The sequence below is a fragment of the Meles meles genome, chromosome 13 (assembly GCF_922984935.1).
Source record: "Meles meles chromosome 13, mMelMel3.1 paternal haplotype, whole genome shotgun sequence".
In the NCBI taxonomy this organism is placed as follows: domain Eukaryota; kingdom Metazoa; phylum Chordata; class Mammalia; order Carnivora; family Mustelidae; genus Meles; species Meles meles.
In genome coordinates this window covers 76,499,458-76,516,973 of record NC_060078.1, presented here as the reverse complement: position 1 = coordinate 76,516,973, position 17,516 = coordinate 76,499,458, and the positions used below count along the sequence as shown (strand labels likewise).

At 41.6% G+C, this 17,516-nt stretch overlaps 1 protein-coding gene across 4 annotated transcripts in view; it reads right to left on the bottom strand.

Annotated features, from left to right (window-relative positions):
• The window catches only part of INPP5F (inositol polyphosphate-5-phosphatase F), an 82,060-nt gene that overhangs the window by 52,322 nt on the left and 12,222 nt on the right, over nucleotides 1-17,516 (bottom strand). For 2 of the 4 annotated variants that reach the window (XM_046027999.1, XM_046028000.1), the window contains exon 2: nucleotides 8,008-8,088. The exons of 1 other annotated variant lie outside the window; for it this stretch is intronic. In XM_046027999.1, coding sequence (XP_045883955.1) covers nucleotides 8,008-8,088 — 81 coding nt within the window. Of the gene's footprint in view, nucleotides 1-8,007; nucleotides 8,089-17,516 lie in introns of those variants that run through there. One more of the 4 variants, XM_046028002.1, reaches the window with a different exon arrangement.

The window sequence follows — 17,516 nt, the reverse complement described above, 5'->3', positions numbered from 1 at the left end:
AACTGGAGTTTAAGAACAAATGGGTCTGTAACTGGAAACTGGAATGGTAGTGGAATAGCCTAAGAGGCACGCTGGCCCATCTCTCGAGAATCTCTCTGCCTGAAAACATGCATACCTGCCAATGACAGGAGGGCTCAGCAACAAGAAGCTTCCTTGTGTACGAACCCTGAGGAAAGCCCAGAGGTATGGGTCACATTCATGTGGCTAGTTCAAGGGTTGCCCCCACCAGGAAGGTGGAACCATCTGCACCAAGGAGAATGGAATTCAGATTAGGGACAAGGCAGGCAATGGAAAATTCTGCAGTGTGCAATAATGGAAGAGGCTGACGGGAGCCAAGAGAGGCGGTGGGGGCCACCAGCACCTGTGTACCCGGGGAGAGAGGAAAAGGAAGAGGAAAGAAGCAGAAAAGAACAAGGAGAAGATGCCACTTAGCTGCCTAATTCCCAGACCCAAAGCCGCTCATAAAAAACAGGTGCCCTAAACTACAAGTAAAGAGTCTTTTAAGCATTGGGCAGGAACCTAGTCACCAATGAAACTTTTACCTCCAAAATAAATAATTCTGAGATCCTCGTGAATAACGAAATGAATATAAAATGACTGGATTTGAATTACATTTTAAATCATTTGTATTTTGGCAGATACATAGTGTCAGAAATAATACTGCCTTTGAATACTTCCCTCAAAGCAACTTTAGTACGTGAAAAAAATCACCAGAAGTTACCGAAAGAGAGAAGTGTTCAACTTTTTAATTAAGACAGAGTCAGAAGTAGAGACAACAGAGTACATCAAAAGCTACCTTCTGATTTAAATGTTTTTAATGGCTTCATTGAGATATAATTTATAGACGATAAAATTCACCCATTGTAAGTATACAACTCAATGATTTTTTTAAAAGATTTTTTTATTTGCCAGAGAGAGAGCACACAAGCAGGGGGAACAACAGGCAGAGCAAGCAGTGGGAGAGGGAGAAGCGGACTTTCTGCTGCGCAGGGAGCCCGATGTGGGACTCGATTCCAGGACCTGATATCATGACCTGACCTGAAGGCAGACACTTAACCGGCTGAGCCACCCAGGCATCCCACAACTCAACAATTTTAATACATGTATGGAGTTGTACAACCATTATCTCAATCCTTACGTGTTTCTAATAGTGAGTTGTAGGTAGACAATAAAACAATCTACTTCTCTCACGATGCAACCGTGAGCCATTATACTAGTATTTAAACATAAGAAGCCCTGCCAGCTTCTCTCCCTTTCCCTCCAATATCCTCAAAAACTGGGGTTTTCTAATGGCTTTTCAGGAAAGTACTGAAGCAAGGCTAGTAACCACTCATTCATCACTGAAGTATAAAAAATATTTTATGTCATTATCCCAGCAAAGTCTCGCCAGCAGACTAAAATCACACTTTGTAAACTATATGCATAATACATTTTACCATTTTAATGACTGAGACATCTTCACGACTTCAAGAGTGGAAAAACAGCAGATGGCAAGCACTATTTTAACAAATGAGAGCTGCTTGGGTGAACGGTGTCTCTGGGTCTACAACACTTAGAGTAGTAACTCAGTCACTAAACCAAGAGCCTCTATTGCCAAATTAATCAAGATTTCTGACAGTTTTCAAACTACTTCTGAAAATATCGTGGAATATATACTTTCGGTTTTTATGTTCTGATACTTCTTACCCTAATTGAGCTTATCCTCAATCTTCAAAATAGATTTAAAAGAGTTTTTGTGACCATTTAAAGTCTGCAGCCTAATGCAACCTTTTCATGGATATCTGAATGAAGATAACAGCAATCCCCCAACATCCCAGAGAAAACATCAATCATGTAGGCCTTTCTCAGGGCTGCTGACTCTGCCAAGAATCACCTCTCCTCTCACTCTCTGCCCTTACCCTGGCCTTGTCCAGGTTATCTCACTCATTTTTCAGGCCTGGACACAGACATCACATCCTCAGGGATGCTGTCCACCCAGGACCCCCACTGCACCAGTCAGGGCCCCCTATCATGTCCTTACAACATTCCACACTCCTCTTCAGAAGCCTAAGCCTAATGATCACACAGTGTGATCGGGTAAGTAAGGTCTACCTCTTGAATCCAATCCTATACTCCTGGAAGTTCCAAGTTTTGTTCACCCTGCAGTCCTCATCACTGAGTGCAGACCTTGCCAAGCAGTAGGCATTCCATAATTATCTGTTAAAGTCATAAGTATTTGCTGAATATTTATGAATAGCCCTGCTGTCGGCCAGCAGAGAGGGACACAGCCCCTGGCTCCCTGCAGCTTATCCTTAGGGGACGGGATAGGAGGCGACTAAGAGAAAAAAGGAAAACAAAAAATTAATGAGTAATTACAGTTGTGATGAGAATCTAATTATCATTCTTAAGTCCTCCTGGACCCGACAATGGATAAAATAGGTTGATATTTCATGAAGCTTTTCTTTCATCTATTTAGCACATGACACGTTCCTTCTATTTTCTGTTCTTCATATTGATAAATCCCACTGATCAAACCAAAGTCAGACATTCAGATTGTGGAGAGACTACATTATGCCCTAGCTTAAAGTCCTCCTGCCCACCAGAGAGGCCTTCCACATCCAAGGAAGGCTAATGGTTCTAAAAAGGTATTTCCTAGACACCAGGGTTAACAGAACAATTTTCTGGCAGAGCCTGCTAAAAGGAAGGGCAATTATCAGCCATGGATGCAACTAAATAATACTTGAAAATTCTTCCACCACACATTTTTTTAAAAAGGGGTACATGGATTATAGAATATAACTTTCCCTGATGCTAATATTTAACCACTAAAAACATGTCTTTTTATAGATCCCCACCATGTAGTCTTAAATGACATGTTAATATCATTAGTTTCAGCAATATTGACATTACTGGTAAAAACAATCTAAGTTTAAAATTTATTCAAAATTATATAGCCGGGACTAAAGTGGTTCTCTAGTAGAATAGCTGACCTCTAAGTGACCTTTAAAACTAAGGGGGAAAATTAATAGCCAACATCTTTTGAATACTTACTAGTACCAGAAACCATGCTAAGCACTTAAAGGAGTTTGTTTAAACCTCACAATGATCATATCAAGGAGGTGTTAGCTTTGTCTTACAGGGGGTGACTTGCCGCTCAGGTGAAGTATCCCGACCCAAGGCTACTATGTGATCTTCAGGTTTAGTCCAACTCTGGGGTGGGTGCCTCATCAGTGATATCTGGCGAATGGCCTATCTCACCGTGAAATAAAGGGAAAGAATTCTCTTTGGTACGCTTTTGTAAGAAGCATTCTAGTAGACATTAAGTTTCTGTTACGGGCTGCACTATGTCTTGCCAAAATTCATATGCTGGAGTCCTAACCTTCAGCACCTCATAATGTGACTCTGTTTTAGAGACAGGGTCTTTCAAGAGGTAATTAAGTTAAAACGAGGTTATGGGGGGTGGTTCTCATTCAATGCAAGTGGTGTCCTTAGAAGAGGAAATCTGGACACAGATGCACTCAGGGAAAGGGCAGTGCGAACACAGCCAGGATGATGGGAAGACACAGGGAGAAGACAGCCATCTACAAGCCAAGGAGAAAGAAAGAAGAAACCACTTGCCAACACCTTGATCTTGGACTTCTAGCCTCAAAACTGTGAGAAAATAAACTTCTGTTAAGTCCCCTAGTCTACAGGCCTTCGCTGTGGCAGCCCTCGCAAACTAATCCAGTGCCTAAGTCATGCCTGCTTACATTCCACAGAGCTCAGAGTTCAGTGACAGTCAGGAACGGTGGCATGGCTCACCCACGCCGCTGTTAGACTGTCAATGACAGCTGTTCAAATAAACTTATGTTCCCATCTCACTAGGCAAGAACAAAAATTCGTGCATTGAAATATGGAGAATAAGTAGGAGGGAAACGGGAGTGAGAAAGAGTTTAAGTACAGACATGTTATTTCCCCAACCTCTCCCCCCAGAAGATGAGATGTTCCCAGGGGAGAATGCACCTGAAGTGACAGTGTTAGTTCTAGACCATCCTGCGAGCGTATCTCCCACCAGCCAGGCCGATGGTGTGGCCAGAGCAGGAGTTTTAGTGGGGCTCAGGGAGGGAAGGGATGGGGATGAGGCCTCCCAGGGCAGAGATACAGGGAGCCAAGGGAGAAGGGGGATGATGGATGCAGAAGGGCGGGGAGCTGGGGGCTGGTGGAGGCGGAGTGACACACTGGGCTGTGCCTGCAGTTGTCTCTGGTGGGTGGTGGGTGAGGGAAGCAAGAGCAGCAGGGGGCCTAGAAAAGATGTTCCTTTGTTTCTTCCCCACTCCCTCTCTTAAGAGCCAAGCCTTAAAAGTGATGTGACAGGAGGAAAAAAAAAAAAAAAAAGTACAGAGATTACTTCTTCCTGCTTTTCTTGTATTTTCTTTCTTCACCTCTCCCTTTTCCAAACTGTCCTGCGACAGGAACCCCCACTGCTTATCAACCGCTTGCTCGGAGTCCAAACAAAGGCCAGCAGTGCCAGGAGGGAAAGCGCGTGTAAACCAAGACTGACGGCAGGAGATGGCCGTATTTACCACCTAAAATGACCAGACTTTTACTGTATCATAAATTCATCAATCAACAACTTATATTTGTTTGCTGTTTGTATGAAACATTTGGGTTCTCTGCCAAGTCCAAGGCCTCCTGCTCTGACTGAAGAAGTAGACCTCTGGAGCGTGGTTGAACTTTGTGACCAGGGACTGCCCTTGGCCCAGACAGGGCCACTAAGAATCTCTTTCCCGGAGGTCCGAACTAGACTCACTGCTCAGTCCTTGATGGCTAGGCAGGCTCCTGCGGTGTTAGGGGCTTGAGGGCTGAGGGTACCATGCAAGAGCAGAAATTTTGTCCTACATATACAGAAACAGAAAGCCAAGAGTAGAAAAATAAAAGAAATATATAGGAGAAGTGATGCTTAGAGACTACCCACCCAAAAATGTAATCTCAGACACCATAAGGCATCCACTTCTTGGTTTTGGTCCCTTGGGTTCTTAATAAAACTCTGTTTTGTGTATGCGGATACATATAATTGCAACCAAAAGAGCCTTGATAAAATGGTGGTAATTCATTAAGTACCTTCCGGTATATTATCTCACTTAGACTCCTAATACTGCAGGGGAAAAAAGAGAGCAGTTATTTTTACTCTAGTTTTACAGCTTACAAAGTAGAGGCTCATGGGCATCATGGTCCCAGTGAATCAGCTTTTGGGAAGCCCACTCTGATGTTCACTCTGGGGTTGGCTACGTGACTTCCTTTGCCCAGTGGAGTATTAGCAAGCTCAGTGACACAAGTCGAGGCTTGATAAAACTCTGCGCACTGGGACTGGTCTTCTTGGTACCCAGCCCCCACCTTGGAAAAATGTCCAGGCATCCAGTATCGAAAGAGGACCCAAGGGGAGGCCTTGTGAGATGAGTTACATGGACAGAGACGTGCCAGGCAAAGTCCCAGCTGACCTCACACAACAGAAGATAAAGGGCAAAAGAGCCTCTAGAATCCACAGAATCGTGTAATATTACATGTTGTTGTTTTAAAGAATTCCTGGGGTCTTAGCAATAGAGAAATGAAACCCATGTTAAGTAACCCCCTCTATATCTCAAAGCTAATAAATAAAGTTTGGATTCACATCTCCTGACTGATTTCTGTGATTTATTCATTGTTCCAGGATGTGACTGAAACTGAAGAAAAATAACTCAAAAGTTTCATGAGCTTCATTTAAACAATAGAAAATGAGTTTTAGCTCAGAACACTCAGCTATGAAATTATCCTGTCAGCATATAAATGAATTAAAAATATATTTATGTAAATGTGGACAGGTAGGAGAGTGTTACTAAAATACTTAGCATGGTTATACAATGTCTAAATGCTTTTCTCCTCGTACCAGAAGAATTAGAAAACTACCAAAGACAATACAACAATGTTTATAGCGGTCTTATAAACCATCAAAAAATTACCCGTTGACAGGAGAAAGGACAAATGACAATATATTCATACGAGGGTGAAAATAAAGAACTCGAGCTTCATACGTCAACATGGATAAATCTCAAAAATATCAAGTTGAATGGGGGGGCAGGGAAAACGAGTAGAAGGACACACAGCTTGATATCATTTATGTAAAGTCCCTCAAACACAAACCTCAGCATCATATTGCTTAGGAAAACGTGTAATTAAAGCACTAGTGAAAATCAAGGGAATCAACACAAAAATAGTAGCTGCTCTTGAAGGGAAGAAAGTAGGACACACCTGGAGGAAGGCACGTGAGGGATCTAAAGACATTAGTTACATTGCATTTCTTAGTTTGGGTGGCAGGTATATGTGTGTATTACAACGACCTATACTGTACATCTGTGGTAAATAGCTTTTTGTGTCTATGAAATATTTCATAATAAAAGCAAACTTTAAAAAAATAACCAAAGAATCGAGCAAAGGAAAATTAGTCTCCAGCAATACATGCTTTATAACACACAGAAATCAACCTAGTTCCCAAATACACAACAATTTTATTTTTAAAGATTTTATTTTTAGGGACCTGGGTGACTCAGTAGATTCAGTGTCTGCCTTTGGTTCAGGTCATGGTCTCAGGGTCCTGGGATCAAGCCCCATGGCGGGGAATTTGCTTGAGATTCTTTCTGTCCTCTTCTCTCTCTGCCCCTCCCCCACCACTCATGCTTACTCTTTCTCTCTCTCAAATAAATTAATTAAAATCTTAAAAAAAAATTTATTTTTAAGTAATCTCTACATCTAACCTCAGGCTTGAACCCATAACCCTGAGATCGAGAGTCACATGCTCTCCCACTGAGCCAGTCTGGCACCCCACAACAATTTTATTTTAGAAGAGTAAGAAGAGTAAGCTAGACTCTCAATTACATGAGAATGGTAAAGTCGTCTATAGTTCATAACTCATTAAAACTGATGCCAAAGGAAAAACATATTTATTTATTTACTTACTTATTTTTAAAGATTTTATTTATTTATTAGAGAGAGAGAGAGGGCATGAGAGGGGAGAAGGTCAGAGGGAGAAGCAGACTCCCCGTGGAGCCGGGAGCCTGATGTGGGGACTCGATCCCAGAACTCCAGGATCATGACCTGAGCCGAAGGCAGTGTCTTAACCAACTGAGCCACCCAGGCATCCCAAGGAAAACAGATATTTAAATATAGTGTTAAAATATTTCAGTTAGGGGGCTCCTGGGCGACTCAATGGGTTAAAGCCTCTGCCTTCGGCTCAGCTCATGATCCCAGGATCCTGGGATCGAGCCCTGCATCAGGCTCTCTGTTCAGCATGGAGCCTGCTTCCTCCTCTCTCTCTGAGTGCCTCTCTGCCTACTTGTGATCTCTGCCTGTCAAAGAAATAAATAAAATCTTTAAAAAAAAATATTTCAGTTAGTACTTTTCAGGACTTTTTGGAACCTACCTATATAATATCTCTTTTCTCATCATCAACATTCCCTCTGAACCTCAGACACAAGTGTCTGTCTTCTAAGCAAGGGCCTGATGAACAACCTAGGCCCTTCACCAATTTGCCTGCCTTGGTGAGGGTACTTGGAAAGGGCTGCACTGCATGCCAGGAGAACCACACACTTCCCTAGCCAGAGTTGACTGTATCCAGAATGGACAGCTGACCCAAAGTCGGACAGTCATGGTCTGCCATCTGCCTACCTCACCAGCCTTCTTCCTACCACCTTCTCCTTTGAAATCAGTGCAGTTGGTGTAACTGTCAGAGCACGTACCACAATTACCAAATTATTACAATCTATTTCAGTGATTACTTACTGATGTCTATCTTCCCAAACAAGGGTGAGGTCAGCTTTTTCTCACTGCTGTGTTCTACCAACTAGCATAATTCCTGACACATAGCAGGTATTTGATACTTATACCTACTTTGGGCAGACCTAAAATTAGGGCAAAGGAATCAAAGCCGTAACAAAATCCACATTCACCTTCAAAGAAGAAAATGTCATAGGATGCACCATTAAATTTGACAGATTGAAGGACTTTATGGAAACATACCTGAATGAAGTTGAATTTTCCCAATAACACCTTCTACCAATCCCAAACAAACGGGATTCCAGGCAAGGAGTAGATCAGTAGCTAAAATAAAATAAGAAGCAATCATGAGAAAATATTCATCAGAAAACATATTAAAACAGTGTCTTCAGCAATCTATTTTAAATGATCAACATCGCCAAAGGGCAGTTATGAATATCCAGAACTGAATACATTACTATAAAGCAATTTGTGGAAAAGTATTAAATCCAAGGCCTGAATGAGGTTCTGCTCTGAGGACAATTACGGGGAGAGAAATGACAAGCCGACACGCTTCTCGGATGGGAGGCAGTACTTGGGCGCCCTGCAGTGGAGGAAAGAGGCTGGTACACTGCAAGAGGGCGAATCAGGGGAGTCCTCCGCGGTCGCGTAGCCCAGAGCCAGTCCCAGATTCAAAGACGAGGGTTGAGAAACAGCCAGAGAGAAGGCCACTTACTGGATCACACCCTGGAAAATGCCCTTTTCCAGAGAACCTTACACTAAGAAAAAAAAAAAAAAATCCAGAAAGCCGGTGCTCTTTTATGTGACTTCTGTGACCACTAGAGCCACTGCTGTTTCCTGAGTGCCAACTCTGTGCCAGGCATCCCAATGAGGGTTCCTCAGAACAGAACAGAACGCTCTGGGTGACTTTTCGCAATTCTCCCAAAGATGGCACATAACTGATACCATTCTAATCAACCAGGCAAGAGGCTAATTCATTACACTCAGTGTGTGTATGAGGACAGCAGGGCTTAATTCTCTTGTAAAACCCAGGTTGCAAAAGGATGCTATATACATGGAGATAAATGTAACACTAGCAGTAGCTCCATAGCTGGAAAAAATTACCAAGGACGAAAACAGTATGTCCCTTAGTAGAACATTAAAATTATGTTTTAATTATTACTATTTAAATTTTATTTTAGGGAAATTTTATAATCAATCTGTAACTCATGGGGTAATTACAGACTTAATAAACCATAGTCTCCAAATTCATTTGAGTTTTGACTACTGCATCTTGAATGTCTTTGTTGTTAATGATACATTCAGTGGGAGGCAAATAAAGTTGACTTCTCTTTGGGCAGAACTGCAGTTGAAAGCCAGGCCTGCATGACTCATGGCCTGAGCTCTTAACCATTTGGCTACAGAACCCATACATGGAACCAACCAATAAGACAATATTTACATCTTAAATAATATGCATTCATATTATAAGAGTCATACTGTATAACATTGGAAAAAATATTTTATCACTCCCATCCACCAGCCAGAAAACTTATTTTGCTACGTTTCAGGTCATATGTGTGTGCATACTGCATCACAAGACTGCAAATATACAAACGTATCTCATTTTTTTTTCTTGTAACATTTCTTGAGTATTGTCTTATGTCTTTAAAATATTCTTCAAAATTTTAACTTCATGACTACATTATTTTCCACTAAAGGAATCACTTCCTTACTCTTGGACATTTAAGCAATTTCCAATTTTCCCCTTATTATTAAAAAATACACGGGGTGCCTGGGTGGCTCAGTGGGTTAAAGCCTCTGCCTTTGGCTCAGGTTGTGATCCCAGGGTCCTGGAATCGGGCCCGCACCAGACTCAGGAGGGAGCCTGCTTCTTCCCTCTCTCTCTCTCTCTCTCTGCCTACTTGTGATCTCTGTCAAATAAATAAATAAAATCTTTAAAAAAAAAACAAACTGTGATGGGGTGTCTGGATGGTATAGTCAGTTAAGTGGCCGACACTCAGTTTTGGCTGGGGTAGTGACCTCAGGATCAAGAGATCCAGCCCCACGGAGGGCTCTGCCCTCAGCGTGGAGTCTGCTTAAGATTCTCTCTCTCAAAGGGGAGTCCCTTTATGCTGTTAGTGGGAATGCAAACTGGTACAGCCACTCTGGAAAAGTGTATGGAGGTTCCTTAAAAAGTTAAAAATAGAACGATCCTATGACCCAGCAACTATACTTCTAGGTATTTATCCAAAAGATAGAAAAGAAGTGATTCAAAAGGGGCACCTGTACCTCAATGTTTATAGCAGCAATGTCCACCACAGCCAAACTATGGAAAGAGCCCTGATGTCCATCAACAGATGAATGGATAAAGATGTGGGAGATATATATATGGGAATATTACTTAGCCAATAAAAAGAATGAAATCTTAACCATTTGCAACAATGCAGATGGAACTAGGTGGCATCAGGTTAAGCAAAATAAGGCATAAAAAGGCACCATATTTCACTCATATGTGGAATTCAAAAAAGAAAACAGATGAACATAGGGGAAAGGAAGAAAAAATAAGATAAAAACAGAGAGGGAAATAAACCATAAAAAACTCTTAACTACAAGAAATAAACTGAAGGTTGCTGGAGGGGAGGAGGTTGGGGGAAGGGGTAACTGGCTGATGGGCATTAAGGAGGGCATTTGATGTACAGAGCACTGGGTGTTATATGCAACTGATGAATCACTAAATTCCACCCTGAAACTGTTAATATATTTTATGTCATCTAAATTTAACTTAAATAAAAAAAAAATTTTTTTTTAAACTCTCTCTCTCTGCCCCTCCCCACACATACTTGCTCCCGCTAAGATAAATAAATCTTTAGGGAACCCTCCTACACTGCTGGTGGGAATGCAAGCTGATGCAGCCACTCTGGAAAACAGTATGGAGGTTCCTCAAAAAGTTGAAAACAGAGCTACCCTATGACCCAGTAACTGCACTACTGGATATTTACTCTAAAGATACAAATGTAGTGATCCGAAGGGTACGTGCACCTGAATGTCCACAATAGCCAAATCATGGAGAGAACCTAGATGTCCATCAACAGATGAATGGATAAAAAAGATAGGACACACACACGCACACACACACACACACACACACACACTGAAATACTATGCAGCCATCAAAAACCCCCCAAATCTTGCCATTTGCAACGACGTGGATGGAACGAAAGGGTATTATGCTAAGCAAAATAAGTCAATCATCATATGGGAAAGACAATCATTGTATGACTTCTCTGATATGAGGAATTTGAGAGGCAGGGCAGGGGGTGATGGGGGGTAGGGAGGGAAAAAATGAAACAAGATGGGACTGGGGAGGGAGACAAACCATAAGAGACTCTGAACCCCAGGAAACAAACTGAGGGTTGCTGTGCTGTGGGAGGGGAGGGATAGGGTGGCTGGATTATGGATATTGGGGAGGGTATGTGAATTGTGTAAGACTGATGATTCACAGACCTGTATCCCTGGGGCAAATAATACATTATATGTTAATAAAAAAAAAAGATAAATCTTTTTAAAAATACTGATAAATAATGGACATCCTGCAAATATTTTATTGCCTTTGTAATTAAGAGCTCTAGGACAGATTCCTGGGAATGAAATTAGTAGGTAAAAACATAAGAAAATTTAAAGCTGTCAGACATTACCAAATTGCTTTCCACAGGGTTATACCAACTTAGACTTCTGCCAGAAACATAGGAAAATGCTTGTTTTAAAGGACTCTTGCCACAATTTAGATTTCTTTTTAAATTGTTCTCATTTGTTGGTATCCATTGCCTAAATGATGTTTATTTTCATTGCAGGTAAAATTTAACAATTATACAATTGGCTGCTTATATTTCTTCTAGGATTTTCTCATTCATATCTTCTAACGCATCCTGTATATTCTTTATTGATTTGAACCCCTTTCTATTAAAGATGTTGACTCTGACGTGTCTGCCCCTATTTTCAATTTTTAATTCTTGTACCGCTCCTTTTTCCATTATCTTTACACTTAAAAATTTGTTCTTGGGGTGCCTGGGTGGCTCAGTGGGTTAAGCCTCTGCCTTCCACTCAGGTGGTGATCTCAGGGTCCTGGGATCGAGCCCTACATCAGGCTCCCTGCTCAGGGAGCCTGCTTCCCCCTCTCTCTCTGCCTGCCTATCTGCCGACTTGTGATCTCTCTCTGTCAAATAAATAAATAAAATCTTAAAAAAAAAAAAAGATTCTCTCAAAAAAAGTAAAAAAAGTTCTTTATCCAGTATTAAGTATTTATTAATTTTACTTCCTTGTTAACTTTTAAAAGTCTAGCTACTCTACGGGAATTCATGTTGGTGCATAGACTAAAAATACCCTGATTTCTCTTCAAACAATGTGCCAGAATCTCCTTATCAGGCAGGCCAAGTCTCAACATCTACCAACACAGATACCCCTCTAAGGAAATCGCTCCAACTACTCATAACCCTATACCCTGACCTCAGAAGAACAGACCACAGTTGGAGGACGCTACCCTTTGGGTACCAAATGAGCTCAGAAATATGCAAGAGGAAGACAACGTTGGAGGTAAAGCAGCCAAGAACAGTTACGCAGAAGTAGAACTTTAGGCAGAAGGAAAGCAGCAAGAAAAATAATGCAGAGGAAAGTGCAAAGTTTGTCCTCGATTTTGTCCCTTCAGTGGTGAAACATTTAGCAAGTACCTGCCAGCAATCAGGCGCTGTACCGGGCTAAGAAGATACAAAAATAAAGGAGCAAGGTGCCTGGAACAGAAGACCAGTGACTGCGGTGGAGATGTGGATTGATAAGATCGGAAAAAGTAAACTGAGGCCAATTACGAAGATGTGAATAAAAAACTAATGAGCATGTGCTTCCTGGAGGCCAGCACAGGCAGATAATGGCATAAATAAAACAAGACGGCAGCCACGGACTGGCTGACAGCAGTGACAGGAGGTAGAGCCTGAGAGTAGGGAAAGGAACAGCAGGCCTGAAACCACCTGGAGCTACATAGCCCAGGCGAGTGGGGTGGCCAGTGAGTGAGGAATGCATAGGAGATAAACATGAACCACCACAGAGGAAGCCAGGGAAGGACAGGAAGGGAATAAGTAAAATAAAAAAATGCCACTGAAATATCCCTTCTCTCCAGAGTGGGAGAAGGAACAGAAGGGACAGGGTATATGGCAGCTGAAAGAGAAGGTGGGTGAGAACCTCCTAAAACAATATTCTTTCCCATTTTGGCATTCTGGGCCAGGGGAATACATCAGCCATTCAAAAAATTTAAAACTTAAAAAATAAAAACTAGAAAGAAACTATCAAGACGACCAAGTTCTGTGCTCTAATGACTAAAAAGAATAGTCACAGATAATCTCTGAGGTCCAGAGATAGCCAGTTGAACCCATTAAGACTGAGTTCCTGGGGTGCCTGGGTGGCTCAGTCACTTAAGCTTTTGCCTTGGGCTCAGGTCATGATTCCAGGGTCCTGGGATCCTGTCCCACAGGGACAGGTTCTCCCTCTCCCTGCTGCTCACCCTGCTTGTACTCTCTCTCTCTCTCTCTCAGTGTCAAATAAATAAAATCTTTAAAAAAAAAAAAAGACTGTGTTCCTAATGGGATGATCAAGGAGAAATACAAAGCAGAAGAGAGATTCAAGGAGGAAAATAGAAGATGATGAAGTCAAAAGTACAGGTGTAAAAACTGCCATCGGAAAGGAATGACACTATCTTTTTCCAGGTCGGGAAGGTGAAAGGCTAAATATAGCAATGGAAAGCAGCAAAGGAAAAGATCAGATGGCCTTGACTCAGTAAAAACAGGAGTCGACGTCCTCTTTCCTTTGAGGGAGACAGAGCGGGGCACCAGAGGCTTGGTATGGTGAGGGTAATCCAGAAAGTCAATTTTAAAAAGTTCTATGTGTGCTTGGAAACTTGGTGTTTTCCAGAAAAAAAGTGTCAATCCATTAGCGGGTCATGAAATCTAGTTTGTATAACAAGATCAGCATTAACATCAATGAAACAGAATAGAACAGAAAACTGGGAACTGCACCAGGTAAAAAGACACGTTCCATGAAATTTTCTTGCTTCCAGGTCCATATGTTCACCAGGACATGATTTGAAAAGTACTCCTTATTATGGATCTCAAACATCTGAACATGCTATTTAAATTTGGGGCTCATTATTTCAACTTTGTTGATTATTTTGAACAACACTCGTATGTACTTGCTAATATTTTCGACTGCTTAACTTAAAAGTTTTTGAGAGGGCTTATTTTACTTTTTTACTCTCACACCTTATGTATATTTTTCCATTTCTCCTTTTTAATTTTTGATTGAGATTTTGAGACTGTGTTGTTAGGCACATACACGTTTAGGATTAATATACCTTTCTGGAGAACTGCTGTTTTCTAGGATGTAATAACTGCTTTTAAGTAGTGCTCTTTGTCCTGAATTCAAGTTTGCCTAACATTAATACTGTGAAACAAATACAGTAGGCTTTAGAAAAGGACAAATATGAACACTGATAATCCAAATGTATCACTTCTACTCCCCAGAGCCTTAGGCACAAAGTCCAAATTCCTTGGAAAAGTCTGCATGGGCTGGTCCTGTCCACCCTCCTGCTGCGTTCCCCCACCCCCAGCATCCTGGCCTTCCTACAATCATCCGGAAGTGTGAGCACGCTAGGTCTGGAATGCTGCTCCCCACCCACTTCTGCCTGCATTTCATTCCAGACTCAGAACAAGAGTCACCGGTGTGCCCTGATCTATTCCCCACTCCACCCACCCAGTAGAATTCATCAAGCAGTCTTTTGTGGCCCTCCTGAACCTTGCCCATATTTCCATCATGGCACCTTATTCTGGTTTCTAATTACTGGCATCTAATTATTGACTTCCCTATCTCCCTGACTGAACAGGAAGCTCATCAAGACCTAGTCTCATTGAGTTTTATATGTCCCTAGTACATGGTACACAGCGGGTTCCAAAATGCTGAATGGACAAATGAAGGTACGGCATGGAAATGGAGAGGGAAGTTGAGGTCAGGTAATTAACACTGAATCACACAGAAGGGTTCACTACTTAACAGTGGCAAAGTTGCGGTCACTTAGTCTATTTCAGATAAAGACATCAGGGCTGGCTGTGCTCAGTGCAACAAAGGCTTGTCAAAATCAGAACACCATTTCCCACTTAGTGCAGGGTTCTTTTTAATGTACCTCTATCACCATAAGTTTCCCTACAAAAAGTACTGGAGTGTAGCACCCTCATTTCACATTTGTACAGGGCTTTCAGCTCAGCAACATCATTTCAGTTGCACACGCCAGAACCTGGGAGACATCCAAAATGCTTTTCTTCCTCCCCAAGTCCTATTGATCTTCTCAGTAACTGTTGAATGTCTCACTTCTCTCCAACCCCACTGCTACTACCCTTGTCCAGGCTCAGACCTCCCCCATTCAGATCGTTCAAAACGCTCTGGTCAGCCCTACATCTGGCAGGCTGCTCAACACAAAACAGACATGCAAATATTTACTGAATGCACGGAGAACTCCAGACAGTTTGGTCCTGTGGTGTGGAGAGCTAGCTGTAAAGAGGAGGCTGAAGAACTACACAGGGACCACTTGGGGGGACAACAGAGAGTAAACGCAGCAGCTGTTCCATCCAGATGAGGCAGATTTGCATAGGAGACTGAATGTGAGGACCAGGAGACCGGACAGTCTGGGGATGTGGGCACAATGAGGGTACCGCCTGCTCCCTGCGGCCCAGGTGAAGACTGTCAGCTGCACTGCAGTCCCGGACTCCTCTCAGCAACGGCTCCTCTGCTGTAAGTGGAAATGCCATCTAACTTGCAGAGGTTGTAATAAGCATCAACTGAGAGAATTATGCAAGTGCCCAACACAATGTCTGGCACATAAACACTCAATAACTTTTAGCTCAAGTTGGGAAATGTGTATGTGTTTAGAATTCCAGGTTTCTACCACTCAAATATCTCCAAGATTTTTATTTCAGGGGTCTTACATATGGATTTTGTTAAAGAGAACAGAAGAAAAAAAGCTTCAATATGTTTTTACTTATTAAATCTTATGGCAGGACCATAATTCCTGAAAGCCTTTTCAGAGTAATAGATGTTTTATGAAAATATCTCAATGCCTAGATATGCCCCAGAATCCTGTTCCCCTAAGTCATGAAACACAGACCTATAGCTCTGATGCACCTCCCAACTAAGCATCTGGTCTCGGTCCCAGTAACCCATTTGGGTCCAAATGGCAAAACTGAGCACGAGATCCAGCTTTCTCCCTTCCTGTGATCCTCCACACACAGGAGAGAGGGAGACTCTAGAAGAGGTAAAATCTAAAAGGAGGTAAAAATATACTTAGAGAAAAGACATGAATATTATATATGTGAAAATAAGTACTGGGTCCTAAATCATGAGAAACCACAGAAAAATAGAAATAGAATGTATAACTTTTAGTCAGCAACAGAAAGACACCTGATGAAAATTTCAGCTATCCAATGGAAGACAAAGAAAGTTGTAGGAAAAAGAAAAAACAACAACAAAAACCTCCCACATATACACAATAAATGGAAAACATAAATAAAAGGTAGAAATAACTCCTAATATATTGATTATTATAAATGTACAGTTTCAATTAACCACTTAAAGGAGAGACTTAAGCCTCAACTTTTCAGTTTATTTAAGTCTATGCCTGTTTTACTTGCCACTGGTAGCAGATACTCATTTAATAGTTATTGAACCAAATGAATGAATAATTAAGTAAAAGAAAACATGAAAGATTGAAATGGAAAATGGACTTTCTCCTACCAACTGCTTATCTTCAATGACATTTAATAAGACGAACATCTCATTTTTACTGTTTTTAAAGGAAGCCCCAAAAGACCAGTCTTTTCCAATATGGCGCTTTTCATACTAAAAGCATTTATCTTTCAATAAATATAATAAATAGTGCAGTTGTAATTTCTCACAATGGAAGACTTACCTGAAAATTTGAGGACACTTTCAATTATCTTAAAAGGCCTAGCAGGGGCACATAGCTTCCCTGGCCCATGTAAAGACAAGACAACGGAGGAAGTCCAAAACAGGCAATGGAACTGGCAGGCGCAGGAAGTGGTGTTGTCTAAACTGCTGGGACTCTGCTGCCTGGTACAGCACCTTGCACACAGTTCGCCTCAAAATGTATATACCTTTTTAACCTGTTACTCTTCACCAAGGAAATAAGAAGTGGCCTTAGCAGAGTCTGTGGGTACAGGACACACGCAGCTATTAGTCTGAGCACATGTGGCAACGACACTCGGTAACAGACACCTTGTCACCAATGTTAATGGCTACTCCGGAAGCAGAAGGCAATGGCATTGCAGCCAGCGTGACCGGTGGGCTTCTACCATCCTTCCACAGAGAGCAGTCGTGTAATGGATCTGCTCCAACCAACATATTGCTTCCTAATCTTTCCTTCAAAAAGTACAGTCCCACGTGTCATGAGAATTTGAAAGAGAAACATTTGAAATTTGCAAATAGTTTTAAAATTTAGGAATTTCACATTTAACTGGTAGAGTTGCTTACAAATTACCAAAGTACAGCACTTTAGAAATAATGCCAAATTTAAATTAGTGAAATAATTAAAGTAACATATATCCGAAGACATTTGGGTATTTTGTCATAGCTCAATTGTTTGACCCATTAGGTCAACATTTCCATGCTTATTTCAGACCCATCGGGCAGTACATGGCTTCTATTTTCACATGCCCTCCTCT